This window comes from Sceloporus occidentalis, unplaced genomic scaffold (assembly GCF_023333645.1).
Source record: "Sceloporus occidentalis isolate IW3139 unplaced genomic scaffold, rSceOcc1.0.p SCAF_3, whole genome shotgun sequence".
Lineage (NCBI taxonomy): Eukaryota > Metazoa > Chordata > Lepidosauria > Squamata > Phrynosomatidae > Sceloporus > Sceloporus occidentalis.
In genome coordinates, this window is record NW_028316983.1 from 104,408,502 (window position 1) to 104,431,757 (window position 23,256).

The 23,256-nt window shown below is 39.9% G+C and overlaps 1 protein-coding gene across 1 annotated transcript in view; it reads right to left on the reverse strand.

Annotated features, from left to right (window-relative positions):
* Nucleotides 1-23,256, reverse strand: part of CCDC18 (coiled-coil domain containing 18) — a 43,514-nt gene that overhangs the window by 798 nt on the left and 19,460 nt on the right. Inside the window, 13 exon segments of the mRNA XM_089515716.1 lie at nt 1,656-1,844; nt 2,475-2,612; nt 4,518-4,721; nt 6,991-7,134; nt 7,885-8,001; nt 9,518-9,617; nt 11,335-11,548; nt 12,338-12,501; nt 13,115-13,257; nt 16,454-16,621; nt 20,235-20,351; nt 20,740-20,817; nt 22,511-22,645. Of these exon segments, the coding sequence (XP_089371842.1) occupies nt 1,656-1,844; nt 2,475-2,612; nt 4,518-4,721; nt 6,991-7,134; nt 7,885-8,001; nt 9,518-9,617; nt 11,335-11,548; nt 12,338-12,501; nt 13,115-13,257; nt 16,454-16,621; nt 20,235-20,351; nt 20,740-20,817; nt 22,511-22,645 (1,911 nt within the window).

Genomic DNA, 23,256 nt, shown 5'->3' on the forward strand with positions numbered 1-23,256 from the left:
ATGTCAAATGAAATGGGGAAGCATTGTCTTAGAAGAAATATTTTTCAAAGGCTCTGATGGGAACAAATGACATGGCTTTGAAATTAGGTGAACTAGAACATGTAAATGGAGCTTGTGGGACTCCATCGCCTACCAGCTCCAGACAGCATGGCAAAAGCTGAGGAACAATGGGAGCAGTAATCCAGGGTAATTTTTCTTTGATGTGTGAGGAGATACTACTCCCTGCAATTCTTGGGGTTGGGGGTGAAACTGATAAACTGAAAGAGACAAGTCACAGGGCACTTGCTTCACTTCACTATTACAGTCAGCTTTCATTTTCAAGGTGCTTTCCACTGTCAAAGGTTCTCTGGCACTATGAGGGCAATGTAAATGCAGTGCTGTCAGTACCTGTTGGCTTGGGAATGAACACAGGAATAATATCAACTTCAAGCATTTTTCTGCAGAAGTAGAGACTTACTCCTGCCTTGCCCTCTGCCCAGTTATAGGTCCCAAGATGTGCATATAACACACATTCACTTTTTAAAAAGAGAGCGAGTTTAAAGAAAATGAGACTCAATGCTCTCTTCCTCAGATTATTAGTCTGTCACACAAGCTTTCTAATTAATTATGTCATTTGATAATTTAACTGTGAAACAAAGTGTGTGGTTAGCCGCTAATCATTGTGGTCTGAATAGCTTTTGCCCAGCTATTGTGTTTCTTACAACAAAATCACACCAGCACCCAAACAACAATATCAATTTTATGCTTGGTACCATACAATTTACTTCAAGACTTGAAATTCTGAGAGCTTCATGATTACTCAATCTTTGTAGTATTGCTGAAACCACCATTAGTAAAACTAAAAAAGACCTGCAATAGCAAGGCCACCTTTTGCCCTCGTTCTCCCACAGCTCTACCATTATGTACATTTATTCTGAGTTTTCTCTTTTCCTAGCCTCCAGACATTTCTTCTACTATAGTTGTGAGCGAGTGCTATTTCAAGAGTAATGACCAGGAATCATAAATATACATACAGTAGCTCATTAAAAAAATGCACATAACCTACATATTTATTATGGCCAAGATATAAAATACAGTACTAATTAACTAGGGCAGTGACTTCTGCTTTTGAACAGTGGATCCCTGTGTCCATCACTATCAGGATCTTCCAAAATTCTATTTAGGATCCCTGTGGCCTGCACTAGAATCTATGGTTTGTTTCATGTTACCTAAATTCCCAGCAGAGCCTTTCCTCAAGGCACAATCTAGCTCCAGCACTTTCTCATCTGAAAACTTCATGTACCATATGATTACAGAGAACAGATACTGCAAACTAAGAAAATTTTGCATTATCAACAAAATGTTACTAAAGGGTAGTTAATCCTATTAAACTTAGTAATATGACTTACATAGCACATGACAGTGTTTTTAGCATTTCTTTGCCCTGTGTTACAAGGTGAAGCTGAGACAAAGAAACACTTAACACAATCAAGCTGCAAATTTCTTATTCTAGAATCTAGACATTACTTGGTAAATACAGCAGGAAAATAGATATCCAATAGCCATCCTTCAGCATCTAAATATAGCCTAACTTCCTTTGTTAATCAACAAAAATAAAGATGAATAATTTAGTAATGTCTCCTTTTAGAAGGGATTAAACACTTATGTTAACTAACTTTGAGAAGCAAAGCTTCATTTGCTGCTTGAATCATTTCATTTCTAGACTGAAGCTGTTGTTGTAGATTACAGACAGTCCCTTGAGCTTCATCCAGATCTATTTTCAGCTGCTGCAGTTGTCCATTGACATGATGAGATTTAGATATGGAGTGATTCAATTTTGTTTGCTGGGCTTCATTGGAGAGTTTCTGAAAGTAAAGAATATAATGAATCTAATTTATACATCTTAACTGATGTCAAACGTAATATAGACAGCACTGTAGTAACTTGGTCACCAATGTCCATATGTTTGCTAATGTCTCAGTTACTGAGACCCAAGTTATAACCAAGATATCCAATGCCGAGTCTTTAGCTGTCTCCCAATATTAATTTAGTAATTTCTTAAAACTAATCTATTATTCAGTTTAATTTAATAGTGAAATGTTAATGTCAGTGTTACAGTAACAACTTCTTTCACATGTTTTAAGAACTACAGTATAAGATAGGACTACCTTATACTAAAACCTTGGTTTACTAGGAAAATGATTTTCACAGTGCTGATATCTAGGGAACTGGCCCTTTCAGGAAATATACCAACAAGAATGAGAAATGGCATTTTCTTCAGAAGAGATTAGGCAGCTGTACTGAATGTTGAGAAGGGAGAATGAATGGTTTTAAAGCATCTATCCTATATTTGTGATGCTAAAGGCACATATTCTATTTTACATAAGCTATTGAGTAAAACTTATGAGTTAAACTAAATCACAGAAATACACAAATTTGCAACTTCTTATGCAGTAAACAGTGCAATATAAATGGATAAAGACATTTGCTTTCACCTCTGATGCATAAGACTGCTTTAGTGACTGTATTTCTGTAGAGAGCTTCTTAATTTCTGCTTTCATTCTTGCTTCTAACTGTGTTTCTCGTGCCTGAGCTGCCCCCAGTTGTTCTGCCAAACGATTTGCACGACTTTCCTGGAAGAAAATTATGCAACAAAGAATATCAGCATTTATCTTTTTGTGTAGATAGCATTTTTGTCAAGCTATCTTATCAAAAACAAAAGAAAGGGCATTTTGTAACAAACATTTATCCAATGGGTTAAAAAAAACAGAAAACCACCAATAATTTTCTATGATAAATCCAAGGGAAGTAAATATGTCTGAAAATTTCAAGACTTTCCAGACAAATGTTAAGGCGGTGGAAAAGAATGGCCCAACTGATTAAGGGGAAAACTTGAAGAGACTAAAGATAGTGGGCAGACAGGTCTTACACAGACAGACTTTCCAGCAGACCCTGTTCCAAGAAACCTAAAGGCAATGGGTCAAGAGTGGCCATCAAGACTTTGTTTTTTGGGTGGACTATGGCCACTATGTCTACCCCTGTTGTGGCATAAAACCAAGGCTTTGTTTTTGCCACTTTTGTAGCCCTTGGAGGAATACAGAGGCAGAAAATTGGACCCCAGTCCACCAAAGTTGTCCAGCTGTGCTTTAATGGGCACTGGCCTGGTGTTCTCAAAGCTCCTGGGCTATTCAGAGCCCCTGGCTTGCCTAAGGAGACACATGTAATTAATACTGTAGGGTGCCCAAAACTGAAAGCAACAGTTGGTTTATTGATTCATCATCAAAAGAAGAACACTTGTAAAAGGCAAAGTAGAATCATAGAGTTGGAAGAGACCGCAAGGGCCATCCACTCCAACCCCCTGGCATGCAGGAAATCTCAAAGCATCCCTGACAGATGACCATCCAGCCTCTGTTTAAAGACCTCTAAGGAAGGAGACTCCACTACACTCCAAGGGAGTTTGTTCCACTTTTGGACAGCCCTTACTGTCAGGAAGTTCCTCCCAATGTTGAGGTGGAATCTCTATTCCTGTAGCTTGCATCCATTGCTCCGGGTCCTAGTCTCTGGAGCAGCAGAAAACAAGCTAGCTCCCTCCTCAATGTGACATCCCTTCAAGTATTTAAACAGGGCTATCATATCACCCCTTAACCTTCTCTTCTCCAGGCTAAACATCCCCAGCTCCCGAAGTCGTTTCTCATAGGGCATGGTTTCCAGACCCTTCACCATTTTAGTCATCCTCCTTTGGACATGCTCCAGTTTCTCAACACCCTTTTGAAATTGTGGTGCCCAGAACTGGACACAGTATTCCAGGTGGGGCCTGACCAGAGCAGAATACAGTGGCACTATTAATTCCCTTGATCTAGACACTATACTTCTATTGATGCAGCCTAAAATTGCATTGGCCTTGTTAGCTGCTGCATCACACTGTTGCTAGGAGGAAAACAAAAATAAAAATCCAAAGTGTTCTTTGGAAGCGGGTTGTGATTGCTGCGGTCCCAGCACGATTGTGGCAAGAGCGGCTTCCAACTGCTCCTGACAGGCCGTCTGCTTCACCCTTTGAAGCACACTCATGGAAGGGAAAGTTTAAATGAGAACTCAAGGGTGTTAAAACCTCAGCTTCTTTTATATTCCTAGAGAGGACTGAAGAGAAGCAGTTTGCCCCTGGTTGGTCTAGGGAAACTGTCATCCTCAAGCTCAGTTAAAGTTGTGTGATAATGAGGAAAGGGCAGACCAATGGCATAAAATGCTCCACAGGCTGAAACACCAACCAGACTCAGGCGCTAAGAATATACTAAACTGATCCTGCAAATGGACCAATTTGAAGTCGAAGGCTTTCATGGCTGGCATCCATAGTTTTTTGTGGGTTTTTCAGGCTATGTGGCCATGTTCTAGAAGAGTTTCTTCCTGGCGTTTCACCAGCATCTGTGGATGGCATCTGAAGAAGAAACTCTTTTAGAACATGGCCACATAGCCCGAATAACCCACAAAAAACAATGGACCAATTATTTTCATGTGGAACTACTCTTTTAAAATGTGTTTACTTTTTCAAGACAGAGTTGGTTCACTTCTTCCAGTTCAACAGAGATCCTGTCCAAATCTCTCTGAGCTTGAACCTGCCGACGGCGACTCTCCAGTAGCTCCGCATGAGTGTGTTTCATTTGTTCACGTTCGAGCCTCAACTGCTGGCCCAAATCAAGTATTTCTTTGTACTGCTCAGCAATGTACTTGTCTTGCTCTTTCATCTTCTAAAAAGACCAAACATTCATATTAACAAAACTGAGAAGTGATTTCCTTTCCTTTCCTCTTTACTAATACTCATTTCCATTGTCATATAACACCAAATCTATTATTTGTAGAACAGGCTTATGGTACTTTAAATGGCATAAACTTTCATGAATCAGACTCCACTTCAGATGCTGCGTGTCCCAAACACAGTCCAGATAACTAGTCAGAGGGAGATTGCTACACAGCTGATAGCAGAAACCAGTGGGATCAGCTAATGAACAAGCAAAGTAACAAAGAAAAGCCTTTGGGCCAAACCAGAGTTGATTCTCAAGCTTCAACTGGCAAGAGAGGCGCGTTACAGAGTGCCCAAGAAGGGCGCTCTGCCGGCGCTGCCGTTTGCTACATCCGGGAACCGCAGCAGCCAAACTGCGTGGTTCCTGGGTGCAGCAAGAAAGAAGTGCTGAAATGGCACTTCTTTCTGCAACCCGGAAGTGGCGCCGCGAGGAGCTAGATGGCACTCGCGGCGTCACTTCCACCGTGCAGCGTCCAGATGCTATGCGTCCACGACGTCAAAATGGTGGCCCCGTGTGGACGAGTGCAGCCATTTTGTACGAACTCGGTCTGTATTAGGGTTGGGGGCGTCCATAAGGGACGCCCCTTCTCAACCCTAACATGCCCCTTCCTAACCCTAGCACACCCCTTTGGCGCGTCTGTAACGCACCAGAGTTAAGGAAAATAGTGCAGACTGAGCTACGTTGCATTTATACTGCAGAAATAATTCAGTTTGAAACCACCTTAACTGCCATGGCTCAGTGCTTTGGAATCCTGAAAACTGTAGTGAGTTGTGGCACCAAAGCTCTCTGACAGAGCAGGCTAAATGTCTTACAAAACTACGATTCCTAGAATTCCATAGCGCTGAGCCATGGGAGTCAAAGTGGTGTCAAACTGGATTATATGGGCAGTGCTGAAGCAGCCTTAGTTTTTGGAACAAAGTCCAAATTGAACAACATAATGTTTAGTGTTTCCAAAACATTGTTGATATTTAAAACAAAATTCCTGGCACTGATATTGTAATTAAAAAGTCATTATCTCTATTCAAGTCACAGGTAACAGAACTAAATTTCCAAACCATAAATTTAATTTGCATATCCATACATGCGCCTCAACAGATAGCATCCCTGTTTCTAGACGGAGAATGGGATTCGAAACACAATTTGGGACACCTAAAATGGTTCTTAAAAATTTTGTTTGAACTACTTCGAAGGTTGTAAAGCTATTGAAAGTACAAATCTCAGAACCGTATAATAATTGTGCTAAGATCTTAGTAACAAAGACTTGGAGAGCTGCTGGAATGTATTGGCCTCCCTTATTATAATAGAAAGAACATAAAGCTTTAATACTTCTTTGTGTATTCATTACAGCATTTTTCTGGTGTAGTTTGGTAGATCCCTTGTCATGAAATGTGATCCCCAGATATTTATAAGTGGACACCTGTTCTATGGAGTGATCATCTAGGATCCACTTGTATTGGAGGCGGCTCCTCGAGAAGACCATTACTTTGGTCTTATTATAATTAATTTTTAGAGCATCATTTCCAAACTGTAATTAAGCAGTTTTGAAGAGAAAATCTATCTCTGACATTTAATTCAATTACCAAGTGTCCCAGGCTGCTAAATTTTGATAATTACTTTTACATATGATCTTTAATATAATAATTACAGTGTGTGCTTCTTTTTCCCAGAGCTCCAGTTTAAAAGCAAGATCATTTTAAAATTTCAAAGATACAAGGCAAAATGAAAAGGGTCATGAGAGGACTTTCTCAGCTGCATTTTTGGTAATGAATATACCAATGCAGGGGAACATTTTGTATGCTAGAATAAATGCATTATGGTTCACAAAACTGAATAATACTAAAAAAAAATTTAGTGTTGAGTGTGCCATAGGACTTTGGGTGCAACAACTGAACTCTGTATTTTCTTTTTAAATCTGTGTGTCTTTCTAGTATCTGATGAATAACTAGTGTAATTATAATATGACAATGAAATGACTTGCATTGGGGAATGAAAACACACAGTTAGACTACAATTCTATGCACATGTACCTGGGTGGGAGCCCCGGTGAACTTAATTGCATTTATTTTTGTGTAGACACGCATAGGATTATGCTATTAAACACTTCATATGCAAAGGCAACATATGCCTTCTTTTGCTTATTGCTCAGTGATTAGAATGGAAAAAAAAATCTAGTGTAGCCATGAAGAATCAGATAAGAATACTTATAGAGACTTACTTTTTCAATATCTTTCATTCTTTCCTGCTTTCTTTCAGTTTCTTTTTTAAGACGGCTTATCTCTTGATCTTGCTGGAGTATGTTAAACTCTTTCTCATGAACTTCATCTTTTGAATGCTGTAGCTTGCCTTCTAAACTTTCAATCTGATTACAGTACATGATACAAACAACAAGGTAATTTATTAAGGAAATATATGTTTTTGGAGTTCAAACGACCTCTCTACAGTATTGTTTATATCATATGTCAAAATGTGCAGCTGGTAAACTACACTGGCTCACTGTTAGATCTACCGTATATACTCGTGTATAAGTTGATCTCATGTAAAAGTCAAGGGAAGGTTTTGGTAGCAAAATTTTGGATTTTGATATGACCCGTGGATAAACTGAGGGTACAATTTAGGGCATGTAACAAAGGCTGTAAAGAACAAAGCAAACGTAACAGTGAAGCACCAGTCACCACACACTCCCTCTTTGCAAATGCAGTGGGTCTTTTGAATCTCCCTGGCAAACCAGGGAGAAATATGCACACATAAAGAAAAATACAGCCTCTATCTTTGCAATGCAATCGGTTTTTTGAATCTCCCTAGCAAGCCAGGGAAAAGCACACATACACATACAAAAACACATCCTCTTTCCTTGTAAATGCAGCGGGTCTTCTGAATCTCCCTAGCAAACCAAACACGCACACAATCTGTCTTCTTATCTGGGCAGCAATTGCCGAAGTAGGGAAAATGGGGTGTTGCGTGGCACTTCTTTTAGGACCTTTCTGAGCAGTATTACCATATTTACCCGTATATAAGTCAACCCAGGATTTTGGGGTCAATATTTTGGCACAATTTTTTCACCTTATAGATGAGTATATATGGTATTTGTACAAATATTTTGAATAAATACCTGCTTATTGCATTCCTTGATCTGCAACTCTGTTTTTTCCAAAGCTCCTTCCAGTTTAATAATTTTCTGTTCCAGTTCTTCCCTGTGCCCCCGAATTGACATATCTAAATGTGTGACCTTAAAAAATTAATGAAAGAAAGAAAAGCCAAAACACAAAACAAAAACAAATATGAGAACGAGGTGGCATCAGTTATGGAAGTATGCACCAGTTATGTGTTTACTACTTGTACTTTAATAATACAGGTATAGTTCAGTTAACAAAATCAGTGTGTTCCTGGGAATGACTTACCAGAAAACTTGGTAACAAAGGCAGAAATAAACTTGGAAATAATAGGGATAGATTAAAAAAGAAAAGCAGTTCAATATGTTTCAGCAGTATATAATCAAAACTAATGATATCTGCATGTGAAATGAAACAACCAGGTCAGGTAAGCTTTGTATAAGTAAATCAAAACATTTTCAACTTTCTGGAGACCACTTGAAGGCTTCTTCCAAAATGCATCCAGGGATAATTTATTGGCACGATACAGACCGCCCTTTTGTGCTGTGGTGGTGCTGATGTTAGAGTTAGGGACTGTGCGGCAATCACGCGGTCCCTAACTCTAGCACGGTGGTGTAACAATGGTGGCATCCCATGTACACGGGCACCGCCATTGTGATGTAACACTGTGCGGCATCTGCACGGCGCCATGCGTCACTTATGTCACAAGTGCACCATTGGCGCACTCGTGATGTCCACCCTGCGGCGCTAAAAGAGCCTGTTTTTTCCAGGTTCTTTTTCCTCCGATGGGAAGCCACACAGTTTGGCGATTGCAGCCTCCCTCTGGAAGGAATTAGGCCACTGGCAGGCCGCCCTTTTTGGGCGGTCTGTTCCGCGCCATTCTTTCATTTTCTTTTCATTGACAATTTGGTGGACAAACCTACAGATCTGAGCTTTTCTAACATGCTGATGGGAACTGGTGAGGCAGGCTTATCTGCTCTTGTCTTTTCTCCTTATTTTGTTTGCTGTTCATGCAGCTCAGTAAGGGATTCTGGAGTCAGCTGCTCTTTACCTTACCAGGTTTAGTCAGGCATACCCAACTACAGTAGGGCTGGCTAGAGAAAAATCCTGTTCTTTTCCGGCTGAAGCTTTATCCTATTGTTTAGTACAAACATGCTCCTGGAACCTGATGCTGCAATTCTGTTTTCCCAGTCATCCTCTACCATCCTACCAGTGCTGATGTTGCAAAAAAATTTTTTTTCTATACAGACAAGATGAGAAAGAAAAGGGGAGGCTGGGCTGGAATGAAAAGTTTTGTAAAAAAGAGCTTCTTTGTCAGAGGCTTTGGCCCCATACAGACAGGCCGAAATAAAGCTGCTTCGGGTCATTTTGGAGGTATGCTGTTTAAATTATGCATGCGTCCTAAGAGTCCGGAAGCCGTGCCAAAGCCACGCTCCAGTCCTACTGGAGCGTGGCTTTGGTGTGGCTTCTGGACACTTAGGACGCATGCATCATTTAAATAGCACAGCTCCAAAGTGACCTGAAGCAGATTTATTTGGGTCTGTCTGTATGGGCCCTTTGTTAAATGATATATGCCTATATACATAAAATTCATTATATTTACTAAACAGAATATTCTGATAACATTCTAACCTGAGCTGCTCTTTGTTTCAAATCCCAGTTTCTTTCTTGCAGTATCTTGTCCATGTCAAGAAGCTCTTGTTTTTTATTCTCAAGTTCATCCTTGCATTCTCTGGAATTTTAAATTAAAAATAACGTTTTCCCCCTTTGTCAGTTCAAGGAGGGTTATTTTAAAGAAAATTAGGACACTTATTTCTAGAGAAACTCTCATTAAACCAAGTTGGACACTGCTCAGTAAACATGCTTGTTAATCAGGCTGTTGGTGCCTTACACTCAGGGGCGAAACAAATGGGCAAGAAGGAACAGACAGAAGCCGTTCCCAGGCCGATTGCCCCCAGGACCATGGTGAACACATGTCACAGCCCTGAGAGCACCTCCTGCCACGGTCCCAAGTGGACTGTGGAAAGTCCACTTGGGAAAAAGCTTCTTTTGAGCTGCTTTAGGCAGCCCTGGAGTGGCTTCCAGTTGCTCCTGGGGTGCACAGGATTTGAAAGGAAAGGAGGTGCATTTTCGTATGTGTGCATGTGTTCCTCGTTTGCTAGAAAGATTTCAAAGAGCCACTGCATTTGCAAGAAGAGAGTGTGTGTGTGGTGTCTGGTGTTTCGCTGATGCCCTTGCTTTATCATTTACATCCTTTGTTACATGCTCCTAAATTGTATCCTCAACTTTTCCATGGGTCATAACAAAATCCATAATTTTGGCCCCAAAACCTGTCCTCGACATACGTGAGGTCGACATATACACAAGTACATAAGGTACTAGGGTAAAGGGCAGTACAGGTCTTCTTCCTACCCAGCATTCTTTTTTAGCTCTCTTCTACTCTTACACAGAGAAAGGAGAAAAGGGAAAATAGTTCAGCAATGTTCATGTTAGGGCTCTGTCAAAATAAGGGCTCAGCATTCTCCACCACCTCTCTCTTCTTGAAAAGGGAAACAAGCTGGAGAACAGGATGAACTTCAAAATTTTGCAATGCAGTGTTTTGTGGGCAGAACAGCAGAGCAATGTAACAGGAAGTTGTAAACACTAACAATTTTTACGATTAGAAAAAAAAGGGAAAAGCTCAGTACCGTATATACTCGTGTACAGATCGACCTCGTGTATAAGTCAAGGGAAGGTTTCAGGGTCAAAATCCTGGATTTTGATATGACCCGTGGATAAGTCAAGGGAAAAACCTAGGGAGCTATAAGGAAGGATGGAAAGGGGGAAATACCACTTCTTCTCTCCTTCTTCTCTGGACCTCTCCCAACCGATTCCCAGGTGCTGGAGGAGAGGTTTTAACATCGGACTGAGAAAGGAAGAAAGTGGATTTAAATAGAGAGTTGTTTCCATAGGAAGCCAGGTCTTGCAAAACAGACCAGAGAGAGAAGTAAGTGCATTTAATGGAGAGGTTTTTTTCCATAGGAAGCCAGGGGTTACAAAACAGACTAGAGAAAGAAGCAAGTGGATTTAAAGGAGAGGTTTTTCCTAGAGGAAGCAAAGGCTTGCAAAACAGACCAAAGAGAGAAGTGAGTGGATTTAAATGGATAGGTTTTCCGATAGGAAGCAAAGGCTTGTAAAATGGACCGGAGGGGGAAGGAATTGATGTTCAGTGGAGATTGGGGCATCAGGCTTGCTTGCTTTAGGACCTTTCTAAGCACTACTGATGTATTGACCCTTAGGGTCAATTTTGGGGCATAAATTTCTTGACTTATAGTTGAATATCTACAGTATTTAAACTTCTGTTTAGATAGCTACTAAGCACAAAGCTTGAAAATAAAAATCTTTGGGAGAATTTCCAATGAATTAATTTGTAATGCTGATTTAGATTAATAACAGTAATCTTTACTTACCTCAGTTCCTCTGTTAAATCCTGGTTAGCTGCATATTTCTCCTCCAAAGACATCTGTGCATTGTGTAACATATCTCTAAGTTCTTGTAGTTGTCTCAAAGTAGTTTTTAATTCCCCAGTGGCATTTTCCATGTCATTCTCTAAAGTTTCTATTTTCTCAGCAGTTTCTTTTTGCTGTGTCTCACTTGTGAGTAGTTTGTCTTCTAATTCTCTCACTTTTGTGCATACAGAAAACAGAAAGCAAAAAACAAAAACACCCCCAAATGAAGATGTTTAACTTTTTAAAAATCTATGTTCTTATGCATGGTGTACTTTTAAACTTCTCTTGTTAGCTGCCTTAGAAATTGGTATTCAAAGACTGGATGAAATGCCTAAGCCATAAACTGAAAATTCACATAAAAACTATAAAATATTCAACACATACACACACAATCCTGTTGACACATAGCAACATGTTTCACACAACATGACTAGATTTCCATTTTGTTGTTTATGTTTTGTTTTTGGTAATGGTACTGTCAATTAAGTTGGAAGGTTTTGCCTCTCAATTCAAATAAATGATGAGAAAAATATCATTTGGCAGATGAAATTTTAAAAACTTGTTGCTACCAAGAATTATAGCCTTTAAGGAGTCACTTGTACCATTTGATTCATTTGAGCGTTAAGTGATTTTGACAACTGTAATTTACAAAAAGAGGTACATTTCATCTCGAACCAGTAAGTACAAAAAGATGAATTCATGATTTCAACAGAGTTGACAAGTACACATGCTCACTGAAGCAAGGCAATTTAGAAAAATTAATTTTTAATAGGAAAAATATAAAATACACTTTTTGAGTAGATATCAGGCAGGTACATCCTGTTTCTTATGTGACATGTTTTATTTCATTATATTGTTTCAAGTGGAAATGGCACAATCTATTAGAAATATCCTCCATACATTTCCACATTGTCAGTCAGGCTGTTCAAAATAGCATTACTAAGAAGCAACATAAAAGGCCTACCTTCTTGTTTCTTTTTATTTAGTTCGGAGACTTTCTGCTCCAAAGTCATTTCCAAATGGCCCAGCTGCATTGCTTTAGTCTGACCATCTCGTCTTAAGTGCACTAATTCTTTCTCCATGTCAATTAACTCATCTTTACACTGATCCATCTCAACTTTTATCTGTCTAAACAAACAGAAAAACTAAATCTCAAAAAAGTAGCTAAAAGGAGAATACAGTGGGCCCTTGCCTTACATGGAGGATCTGTTCTGGACACCACCACCCCCCGCGCGTAAGGCAAAAAGCAGCATCTGCTTGAGCCCCATTGCATATAATGGGGCTCGTGCTTGCGCCACGGGTGCATACACCATTCTTCCATTTGCCACGCAGCTTCAGCCCACATATGGCGCGGGCTCACTGTATTCTGAATATGAATTTGAGCATTTAACAGAGTATCCTACTGTAAATGTATGAGGCTAATTTCTAACAATGCAGTTCTAAGATTGCACTGTATATGTTCCACTCTAAAATCTCTTTCTACAAGTTACACTATATTCAAGAATCATCATAATAATAAATAATAAAATTTATTTATATTCCGCCTCTCTATAAAATGCAATCGAGGTGGCTTACAAGATTAAAAATATACAATCCGAACCCTCAACCCACCCATGATTTTTTTTAAATTACTTTGCTTGGATCACAATTTTTTTAATTTGAGGTATGGACCATATGAAACCTGCAGGCCTTGCACATGCACCATTAATAAAAATTTCTACAGAAAATGTTCTGAACATACCTGATTGTGCCACTAAGTTCTGTTACTTTTTGTCTTTTCATATCTGTTTCTTCATAGGCTAAATTTAATTTTTCATTTGCTTTTCTTAGCTCTTCTTCAAAATTTTCCTTCTGCTTTTGATATTCTTGTTCTAGTTTTGACAACTAAATTAAAAATGAAAAGATACAACCATGTTAGTAACATCTTTCTTTCAGTTAATCTTAAAGGTGCTAGAAGATCTCTATATATATTAAATTAAAAGTTAACAGTTTTAATATTTCAGTGCTGCCCAATTCTAGAGACTCTGGCGTAAGTATACTCAGTTGTGTAAAGTTGCAAAATATTTTACTGAAGCACAAAAGTCAAGTTTTAAAAAAAGATATTTGTTATCTGTATAAGCATTCACTTCCCAGGGTCAATATGTAATAGAAACACCTTTGGCTTCAATTACTCCTGCAAGTCTTCTTGGGTAAGTCATTATCAGCTGTATGCATCTGGGTCCCACAATTTTTTGCTAGTTTTTGGCAAAATTGCTGTAGCTGTGTCACATTGGATAGGGACCACTAGTGAACATCAACTATGAAGTCTTGCCACAGATTTTCTATTTGGGCTTTAACTTGGCCAACCAAAGATCTGCATTTTGTCTACTTATGTGTCTAGAAATCATATTTGACTTATGGCAACCCTAAGGTGAATCTATGAAAGTTTTCTCAGCAAGACTGGTTCATGGGTATTGCCACTGCCTTCCTCCGAGACCAAGACTGGAACTTGCCATTGGTCACCATGAGCAAGCAGGGATTCGAACCCTGGTATACCAGTGTTCTAGTTCAACACTCAAACTGCTACACTATGCTGGCTCTTGTGTGCATCCTAGGTCTTTCTTTTTAAATCACTTCAGTATTACTTTCACTGTGTGTTTAGTGCCATTGTCCCACTGAAGGGCAAACATCTAGTCCTAGGCTCTTTGCAAAGTGAAACATGGTTTTCCTCTAGAATTATTCTACATTTGTTTCCATCCATCTTGCCCTCTGTCCTGGCCATTTCCCCAGTCCATGATTCACTGTGGAGATGGTGTTGTCAAGACATTAAGCACTGTTAGCTTGCATCACACATAACATTTTGCACCAAGGCCAAAAGGTTTCATTTGGTCTCATTAGAACAGAGAACCTTTTCCCAAATTTGCTGTCTTCCTTTTTGCAAACCTGAAATAAGTTCTGATATGAGGTTGATTTAACAATGAGTTTTTCTTGCCACTCTTTCATAACGCCACATTTGTGAAGGCTCCAAGTGATAGCTGTCTAATAAATGGCAGCTCCCATTACAGCTGCAGATCTCATCACTTCCTTCTGTGTTACCACTTGCCTCCTTTCCTTTTATGACTAATGCCTTCCCTACCCAGTGGATGGCCTTCTATAAAAGAGAGTCAAAACTGAGCCACAAAATTTCCATTTTATTAAGAGTCCCTTAGAGGCCAGTAGATCATCTGGGTAGGTTTCTCTCTGTGTCCGACCATCTTCTTAGGCTCATTTGGTGGGAACAAGGGAGAGTGTCTTCTCAGTAGGTGCTCCCAGACTTTGGAATTCCCTCCTTAGAGAAGCCAGCATGGATTTATCCTTGCTCCCTTCCATCAGCACAGACCTGTTTCTAGACAGATATGTGTGACAAAGAGAGCCAGTGTGGCATAGTGGTTTGAGTGTTAGACTACAACTCTGGAGATCAGGGTTTGATTCCTTGCTTAGCTATAAAACCCACTGGGTGACCATGGGCAACTCACATGCTCTCATTCTCAAGGAAAGGCAACGGCAAACCTTCTCTGAACAAATCTTGCCAAGAAAACCCCATGATAAGTTCACCTTGGGATCACCATGAATTGGAAATGACTTGAAGGCATACAACAACAACAATGTGTGACCAAGTGGCTTTAAAAGCTGAGTGGTTTGGGGCGAAATGCAACTTGATGGCTGGTGGCCAGGCAACAGGCAGCACAAGAGGAGTGAAATCAAGCCCGGTTGTGTTTGATGGGAGGGGCCTCCTGTGGAGAGGTGAAATTTGAAAAACAGAGTACAGTTTTGACAGTTAGTCTGATTTGGTCTCGTTGGTGGGGTATTTGAGGAGCTGACACAGATATGTGTTTAGAGAAGGAGAGGTAGAGTGGTTAAAGCCTGCCAAGTGTTCCGTGCTATGGCCCCATGGTGGCTTCATGACGCAGTATAATGTTTAAAAGGTGAAAGTAAGGCAAGTGTTAGTAACAGGGTACCTCCTGGGACTGGAAGGTGGAATCAACCTAAGTTTTAAAAGAGGTCTTCTCAAAGATTTAAATCTTCACTTATTTCATTCCCAGATGCAAGACCAAGTGATTTCAGTCATTTTTTCCTCATTCAGCAATCAGACTTTCTGCACAACTTCCTGAGCATTAGTCATATTTTGTTACTTCACTGCGGAAAATCTGTGAAAAAAATAGTGGGCTTTCTGCACAATAAAAATGTTTCTGGGTAGAAAATTGATTTGGGTGGGGAAAAATTGTTTTTACTATAGAAACCACATGCTGGAAGAGTACATGGAGGGTGTATGTTAATAATACTAATAAAAATATTAATAATGATTAGTAACACTATTATTTTTACAATATGTTTAAAATTGTTTTTAATTTTATTGATTATATTATATATATATTAATTATATTTTAATGTTAACTTTTCAATGTTTTAAATATACTGTATTTATATTAATTTGTAAGACACCTTACAGGATATAAATAAAGTTAATTAAAACTAGTGAAACATGGAGGTGCTTAACTAGGTAATTCTAAAAACATATATTGGGAAGTAAACTGCCAGTGCACCTAGCAGGACTTACATCTAAAGTAATAATATACACAATTATGCTGTAGCTGTGGAACTATAATTGTATGCAAGTAGTCTTTACCAAACTTCAGAAAGCACAGAATGGTAATACTTTCACAATCATGTGCATGTGAGTTTTCCACATCTAATCACATGATATGTCACAGGCTTAACCTGGTCCTATACTCATGTTCCTTGAGGCCAGAGACAATAAGCAGTATCCCACACACCCCAAAGATTTGTGTACACCTAACGGGGGCTTTGGGACTACGATCCTCCAAAATTAACTCCTCAGTCATACCTCCCTCTAAAATAGTTGTGATTCTGCAAAAACTTTCAGCATTAATTTATATCATAGTATATTCATATTTTGCTCACAACTTTTTCACTTAACAAAATACAGATTTCACTGGACATGTCCAAATTCTAATCAGAATTTTAGAATTTCATTCAAGTAATTTTGTTTCACAAAATCTGAAAGCATAACCAAAAGTAACATGAACTATAAAGAATGCACCTGCTTTTGGAGCTTTGTTTGACTGTCTTCTAATTCACTGTTCCTAATAGTTTCCTGATGTAACATTTGTTGTTGCTGTTGGAGTGTTTGCTGTAGAATGAGGTTTTGTTCAGTGGTTGACTGAAGATTATCATTTTTAATCTTGATTTCTTTCTGCAATCGATGCACCTGGAAATATGATGTGATGAAGTATATCAATCTGATGTGAATTCACAACTACTCCTATTTTAATTTCTTTAGAAAAGTGGTTTGCCAACATCTATACATTATTACGTTGTTTATCCCTGGCCCGGTACACACCGCCAGAAAGCGGTGTCCTGGCGGCGTTAGAGCTCAGGACCACGCAGCAATTGCACGGTCCCCAGCCCTATGATGTACGGGCGGCGCCATTATCGAATGGCACCACCCACATGGGGGGTGTAGATGACGTGTGGGCATCTGAACGCCCACATGTCTCTTACAGGAAGCAGTGTCATAAGGGCTGCAACACATTCCCACGCTGTTTGGTTGCTGTGGCAACACTGCACAGCAAAGAGGTGCGGCGTTTCCTCACCTGTGTGTACCGTCCCACTGAAATCTGATATGGTAAATTCCAAGGCACACACTACATTGCTTGCAAACATAGTTTAGAGTGAACTGAGAAGTTGTACTTACCGAGAAAGTTCATTCTGTGATGGCAGGAGGAGTTATCCACGCAGTTGGGATTTACCCATGCCCTCTATTCTGGATAGGTGTTTATTATTATTGTTTTCATTATTATTTATTTATCCATCCATCCATCCATCCATTCATTCTAGCACAACAGCTTGAAGCACAGTTCTCCCAAAGGAAGCTTGTGCTGATTTGTATTTATCGAATTTATAATGTCTTATAAATGTGGTAGGTTTGCTCCAGCCTGCAGCATCACAAACATCTTGTAAAGAAGTGTACACCGAATATGCTTTGCTTGTTGCCATTGACCTTGTTGAATGAGCATAAACATTCCTTGGCCGTGGTATATTTTCCTGATCATAACATTGGTAAATGCACACCCAGTGTAAAACTATATTTCTGGAGACTTTTTGACCCATTGTTTGTGGACTGAAAGATACGAATAAGGCTTCTGTCTGTCTGAATTGACTTGTTCTTTTCCTGTACAGTATTATACATCTCTTTGAACATCTAAAGTGTGCACTTTTTCTCCAACGGATGGCATGGATCTGGACAAAATGTTTGTAAGTATACAGTGTTATTATGATGTTTAGCACAAATACACTTTGGTAAGAATGTTGGTTCAATAATTAATACTAATCTGTCCTGTTCAAATCTAAATAAATTCAGATTAATGGATAGTGCTGCTAATTCTGAAACATGTCTCATAGACATGATTGTCCACTAAGAATGAGACCTTGTAAGACAAGTGTCATAAACTTGCTTTCTGTAATGGTTCAAACAGATCCTTTCTTAGACTGTTTAGTACTAAATTTAGATTCCACAATGGAAATCTATGCATTGTGGGGGTAAATTGACAGTGTTGCTCTCAGTAAAATATAACGTATATCATATTGATTGGCCTGCTCCTGACATTTACTGTTTTAGCAGCAGGTTGTGCCTTTTTATTTAGTGCCAGTTTGCTAGCTACTTCCTGGAGGCTGGGACTGCTGATCTGCCTGATAGCTCCAATTCCCTCTGAGCATTCGCAAAGAGCATTCTCAGCAACGGCTTCTGCAAACTGTGAATTTGAGACTGGAGAACTACCACACCATCATTGCATCAGATCATTTCAAGAGCTGAGGAAGCCAATTCTTAAATCTTCCCTGAATTGAAGTAAAACCTCAAGAACACATCAAAGTTTGATGTTTATTGCAAGTCTATTCCAGCTGAGAGTTCAGTACATCATGAGCTTTATCATCAAGCTTCCAGCTATCTGAATTACAGAAACCAAAGATTTGGTACCCAGCACTGTTTTGAAATTTTTGTCTTCAAAGGAATAGAGGAAGATTCCCTTCCCCACAAAGATTATGTACTTAGGCTGGGCTCCAGGGCCTTGTATTTCCTTCCTTACCTCCCACCTGATCTGGACAATATGATTTTTCTACAGTATTTAATGTCTCCAGCCAGTTGTGCAAGTTCTCCCCAGACAGGAAATGTCTGGCTTTGGGTGTGCTGGGGCGGGGAGGCAGGCAGAGATAAGGAATGATTGTTTATAAGAATATTTCTTTTTGTCTCTTACCCCCCCCCCTCTTTTTTGTCCCTGCTCTGTCTTCTTACAGGTATGGCCTTCCAGTCCAAATGGTTCGGTGCATGACATTCAACAAGGCGACTGGGTAGTTATAAAAGTGGGACAGAGATGGTATCTTGAACCTTCCTGTACAAAGCCATCTTTGGTCCTACCTACACCAGACATTACTGTGAAAATGGAAGAAATAAAATCCTGGCTACACTGCCCTGAGTAAAGAAGGTCCCTGAGCCTAGAGAGTGAACTGTTCAACCTATCAAGGACGACATGAGAGACCCCTTAAGACTGTTATTCAAAAGAAATTCAACTGGACTATATTTGTGAGCATAAATTAGAACAAGGTGGCCTTTCCTGAAGAGATAACCAGCCACCAAAAACAGCTGAATTTGTTATTCTTTGACTTCTGCTATAGCCATTGTGTGATTTATCTGTTATTTTAAGGTATGTTTTAATTTATTAATTGGTTAATTGTATTTTAGGGGGTGGGTTGTTGGGATTTGATTGTATTTTTAAAATGTAAGCTGCCCCAGTTGTGCTGCACAGAGAAGTGGGGTACAAATTATTATTATTATTATTATTATTATTATTATTATTATTATTATGCCTGGAGCGGATGAATTACATTGTTGATCTCTCCAAGCATTTGTAAGAGGTCTTTATCAGTATAAGGTGACAACACATCCAAGGTGAAATGCTCTGTTCCTCTTCCCTGGGTAGCTGACAACCATGAAGAATAGATACATTGGGGAAGGGATGGAAATTCAGTTACCGGTACTTAGCTTAGTGGTAAAAGAAAATATTTTCATTTTATGATTTTAATGTCCACCTGTTATGAAAAAGTCATCCAATGTCACTGCTCTATATTCTGTTGGAAAAAGTAAAGGGATCACAAGTGCTCTTATTGCTTCGTTTATGCATTTTGGATGCCTAAATTAAATTATCGTGTTTCTCATCTCCAGAGACACACTGGACAGCGGTCATCTGGGAAGTTTTTGTCTTATTTTATCCTTGTCAATTTTTGTTTCTACTGTCTCTACCTCAGTAATTCCTTTCTCTGCTGGTTTAACTTTATTTTCAGAGGACCCCTCTTTAATGTCCTTCCTTTTCTTTTCCATGTCGTCTAATATCTCCTCTGTTATTTAACTGCCTTTTAATTGTTATATGGAGAAGGGCTAAGCACGTCTGTTAGCTAGGTAGGAAAATTAAAACTGACGGAGGAAGAGAGTCCAAACAGAAGCAACTGGAAAAGAACATGGACTCCTGCCAGCACAGGGTTAGCATGTGGGATAAACCCAACTGTCATGGATAACTCCACCTGCCATCCTGATAATGAGGAGGTCTGAGAAAGGTGTATTTATATCAATTTAGAGTAAGTTCTGGTTTTCAGAGATATTTGCACACCTTTGTGATATACTTTATCTTCAAGCAAATTTAAGCGTGCAGTGCAGCTGCGGTAAAACGCATATATAGGTTTTTGTTTCCTCACATTTCATTCTAGTAAAATACCACCATGCAGGAATATCAATACTGGATGAAAACTAAGGTAAGAAATAGCAAGTTTACCTCTTCAGACTTCTTATTCAATTGCTTTTCAAATAACACTTCATTTTCTTCCAGATGGCTTAAATATAATGCTAGATCTTCCTTACAAATATCTAATGCAGCCTGTAGTTGTTTTACCTAGTTAAACAGAAGAGATAATGTAAAAACTGAGAAAATCTAATTTTCCCAAACACCTACAAATTCTGACTATTAAAAATATCAAACATGCTGCTCTGCATTATGAATACTGATTATTTCTCACATGTGAAAATTGTATGCAACAGTACTTGTTTAGGAATAATATAGGCTGAGATCTTGCATGGGAAGAAAGAGCATGAAGTTCCATCTAGGCAGAACTCCTCTCCATTTCACCCCTTCCTACTACAGGACTCGGCTTCCCTCTGTGGGCTACACAGCAGCTGAGGGAGACTGTGAGGTGTTCATGTTATATAAATAATAATAATTCACTATTATATTCAAGTCTTCTTCCTCTTCCTCCAATGATATTGGACTAACATTATAGTACCTTTATTGTTTCCTCAGCAAGTTGCCCCTGCAATGTCCTTAAAATGTCATCCTTCTTGGCTTTCTGTTGTTCCATTTCCTATTTGTACAGAATCAATACAGAAAATATATGAAGTTATAACTCTGGGGTAAAACAGGCTGCCCCTGACAAAGTCGGACTGGGGCTGCAGCAACTGCATGCCATGGCCCCAATCCACCTTTTTACTGGCCAAAAAAGGAGTGGCAAACTCCTTTTTGCACCAGGAAAAAGCCAGATTTTCTGCCCCCCAGCTTGAAGCCAGCTTCTGAGCCTTTTGGGGGCATGTGTCATTTGTATGCCACACCCCCAAGGCGCCGAGAAGCCAGTTTTTTATGCCAGTCCGTTTCACCTCTTTCTTTTATAGCACACTTACTAAACAACTAATTCACAGACAAATGTCAACTCAAACTTCTCCAACACCTTTTTTCTACCCAAGATCAACTACTGTTTAGAAGATGACAAAAACTGCAGGCATACTGCAATAAAATACAGTGGTCCCTCCTGATTTGTGGCCTTGGCATTAGCGGTTTCTGTCATTCACAAGGCCAAGGCTCCCTCCCTCCCTTACTGTCATCTTCCTGCCAGCGCTGGGGATTTTAATCAGAGCCTGGGCTGCTAGGGCTTGTAATCAGCCCCAGCAGCCATCAGGACTCTCTTTCCCAGCAGTGTGCATGCCCTGCCCCCTCTGCCACAGCCAACTGACATTTCACGCACCCATTGTCTGTGATGGAGAAGGCAGGCTGTGCATGTGCTGGGCCCTGAGCGCTGCTGGAAAAGAGTCCTGATGGCTGCCGGAGCCGATTACAAGCTCCAGCAGCTGGGCTCTGATTAAAGTCCACAGCAGCAGGAGGAAGATGCTGGGAAGGGAGGGAGGGAATTTCAAAAATAGTAAAGTCTCATTGTCCCCCAATGACGCCATCGGGAACAATGGGACTTGAATATTTGCGAAATTTCGGATTCACAGGGCCCCCTGGAATGCATCCCCCGCAACTCCAGAGGGACCACTGTAGAGGCTTCTACCTCTCTCACTTCAATCAATCGTATTTTTGTTTCTTCCAAGCCCTGTTTTCAAATGTTCTTCCTCAGAGTCTTATTGGGTTCCCATTCCTTATATAGGGGTGTGCAGCTTTGGTGGATCAGTGGTCCAATTTTCTATGGTCTGTACTGCACAGACTGTCCAAAAATGAAAGAAGAAAAAAAGAAGCAAACAAAAAGCTCCAAAAGGGGTTTGCTTCCAGGACCCACTATGGATACCGTAATCCATAGGTGCTGAAGTCACATTATATAAAATGGCTTGATAAAATGGTGTTCCTTATATAAAATGGCAAAATCAAGGTTTGCTTTTTGGAATTTTGTTTAGAATATTTTCAAGCAGTGGATGGTTGAATCTGTGAATGGGGAATTTGTGGATACAGAGGGCCGACTGTAATTAATGTGTCAGGTCTGACTAGCACTGGTTCTCCCAAGATTCCAGGTACAGCCCCCCCCCCCCCCCACTACTTGGGAATTGTTTAACCGCATGTGCCAAAAATTGAACCTTGGACTATCTCAAGACAAAGTCCATGCTACTACAGAATGATTGAAGACCCTTTCACCAGCCTCTCCTTTTTACATGCTACCAAATTTTGAAAGGCAAGGGCAACGCCAGCTTGTAAGCAGCAGTTTGTCAAGCACCGAAACAAAATTCTGGAAACAATTATAATAGGATGAAAAATCATATACTTCGACATACTGTTTCAGATTAAAATGCTACCTCTTTGCTTTCTATTAGTAGCCGATCCAATGATTCAATCTGCCGTTGTTTACAAATAATATCTTGCTGCAAAATGGACAGTGTGTTCTCTTGCTCCTGGAACTGGTGATTTTTAGTTTCTAGTTGAGACTGAAGCTACATTAAAAACAAAACACTTTATTTGCCCTGTACAGCACCTGTCAAATATTAGTTCAAAACAAACAAAATTAGCAGCCATTATTCATCACCAACTATGTATATAAATAAAAATAAATAAAATTTTTATTTATACCCCGCCCTTCCGGACGATCAGGGCGGCTAACAAAGTGCACCGAAGCGCAAACAAATACAAAGTTAAAAGCATACAATTAGCAATACAATCCTTAAAAACAATAAAAACCCCTTAGCCCATCCTCACGGCCACGAGAGAGGAGGGAGGCCCACAGGATGTTTAGTCGGGGAATGCCTGATTGAATAGGAAGGTTTTTAAGCCCTTCCTGAATTGGGCCAGGGTGGGAGATGAGCGGAGCTCGATGGGCAGCGTATTCCAGAGGGCTGGGGCAGCTGTGGAAAAGGATCTTCTGGCAGTAACAGCCAACCTAGCCCCAGGCACCTTCAGGAGTTGCTGCCCAGATGTTCTGAGGGTGCGAGGCGGAATGTACGGGGAGAGGCGGTCCTTCAGGAATCCTGGGCCCAAGCCATTTAGGGCTTTATAGGTAATAACCAACGCCTTATATTGCGCTCGGAAGCGAATGGGCAGCCAATGG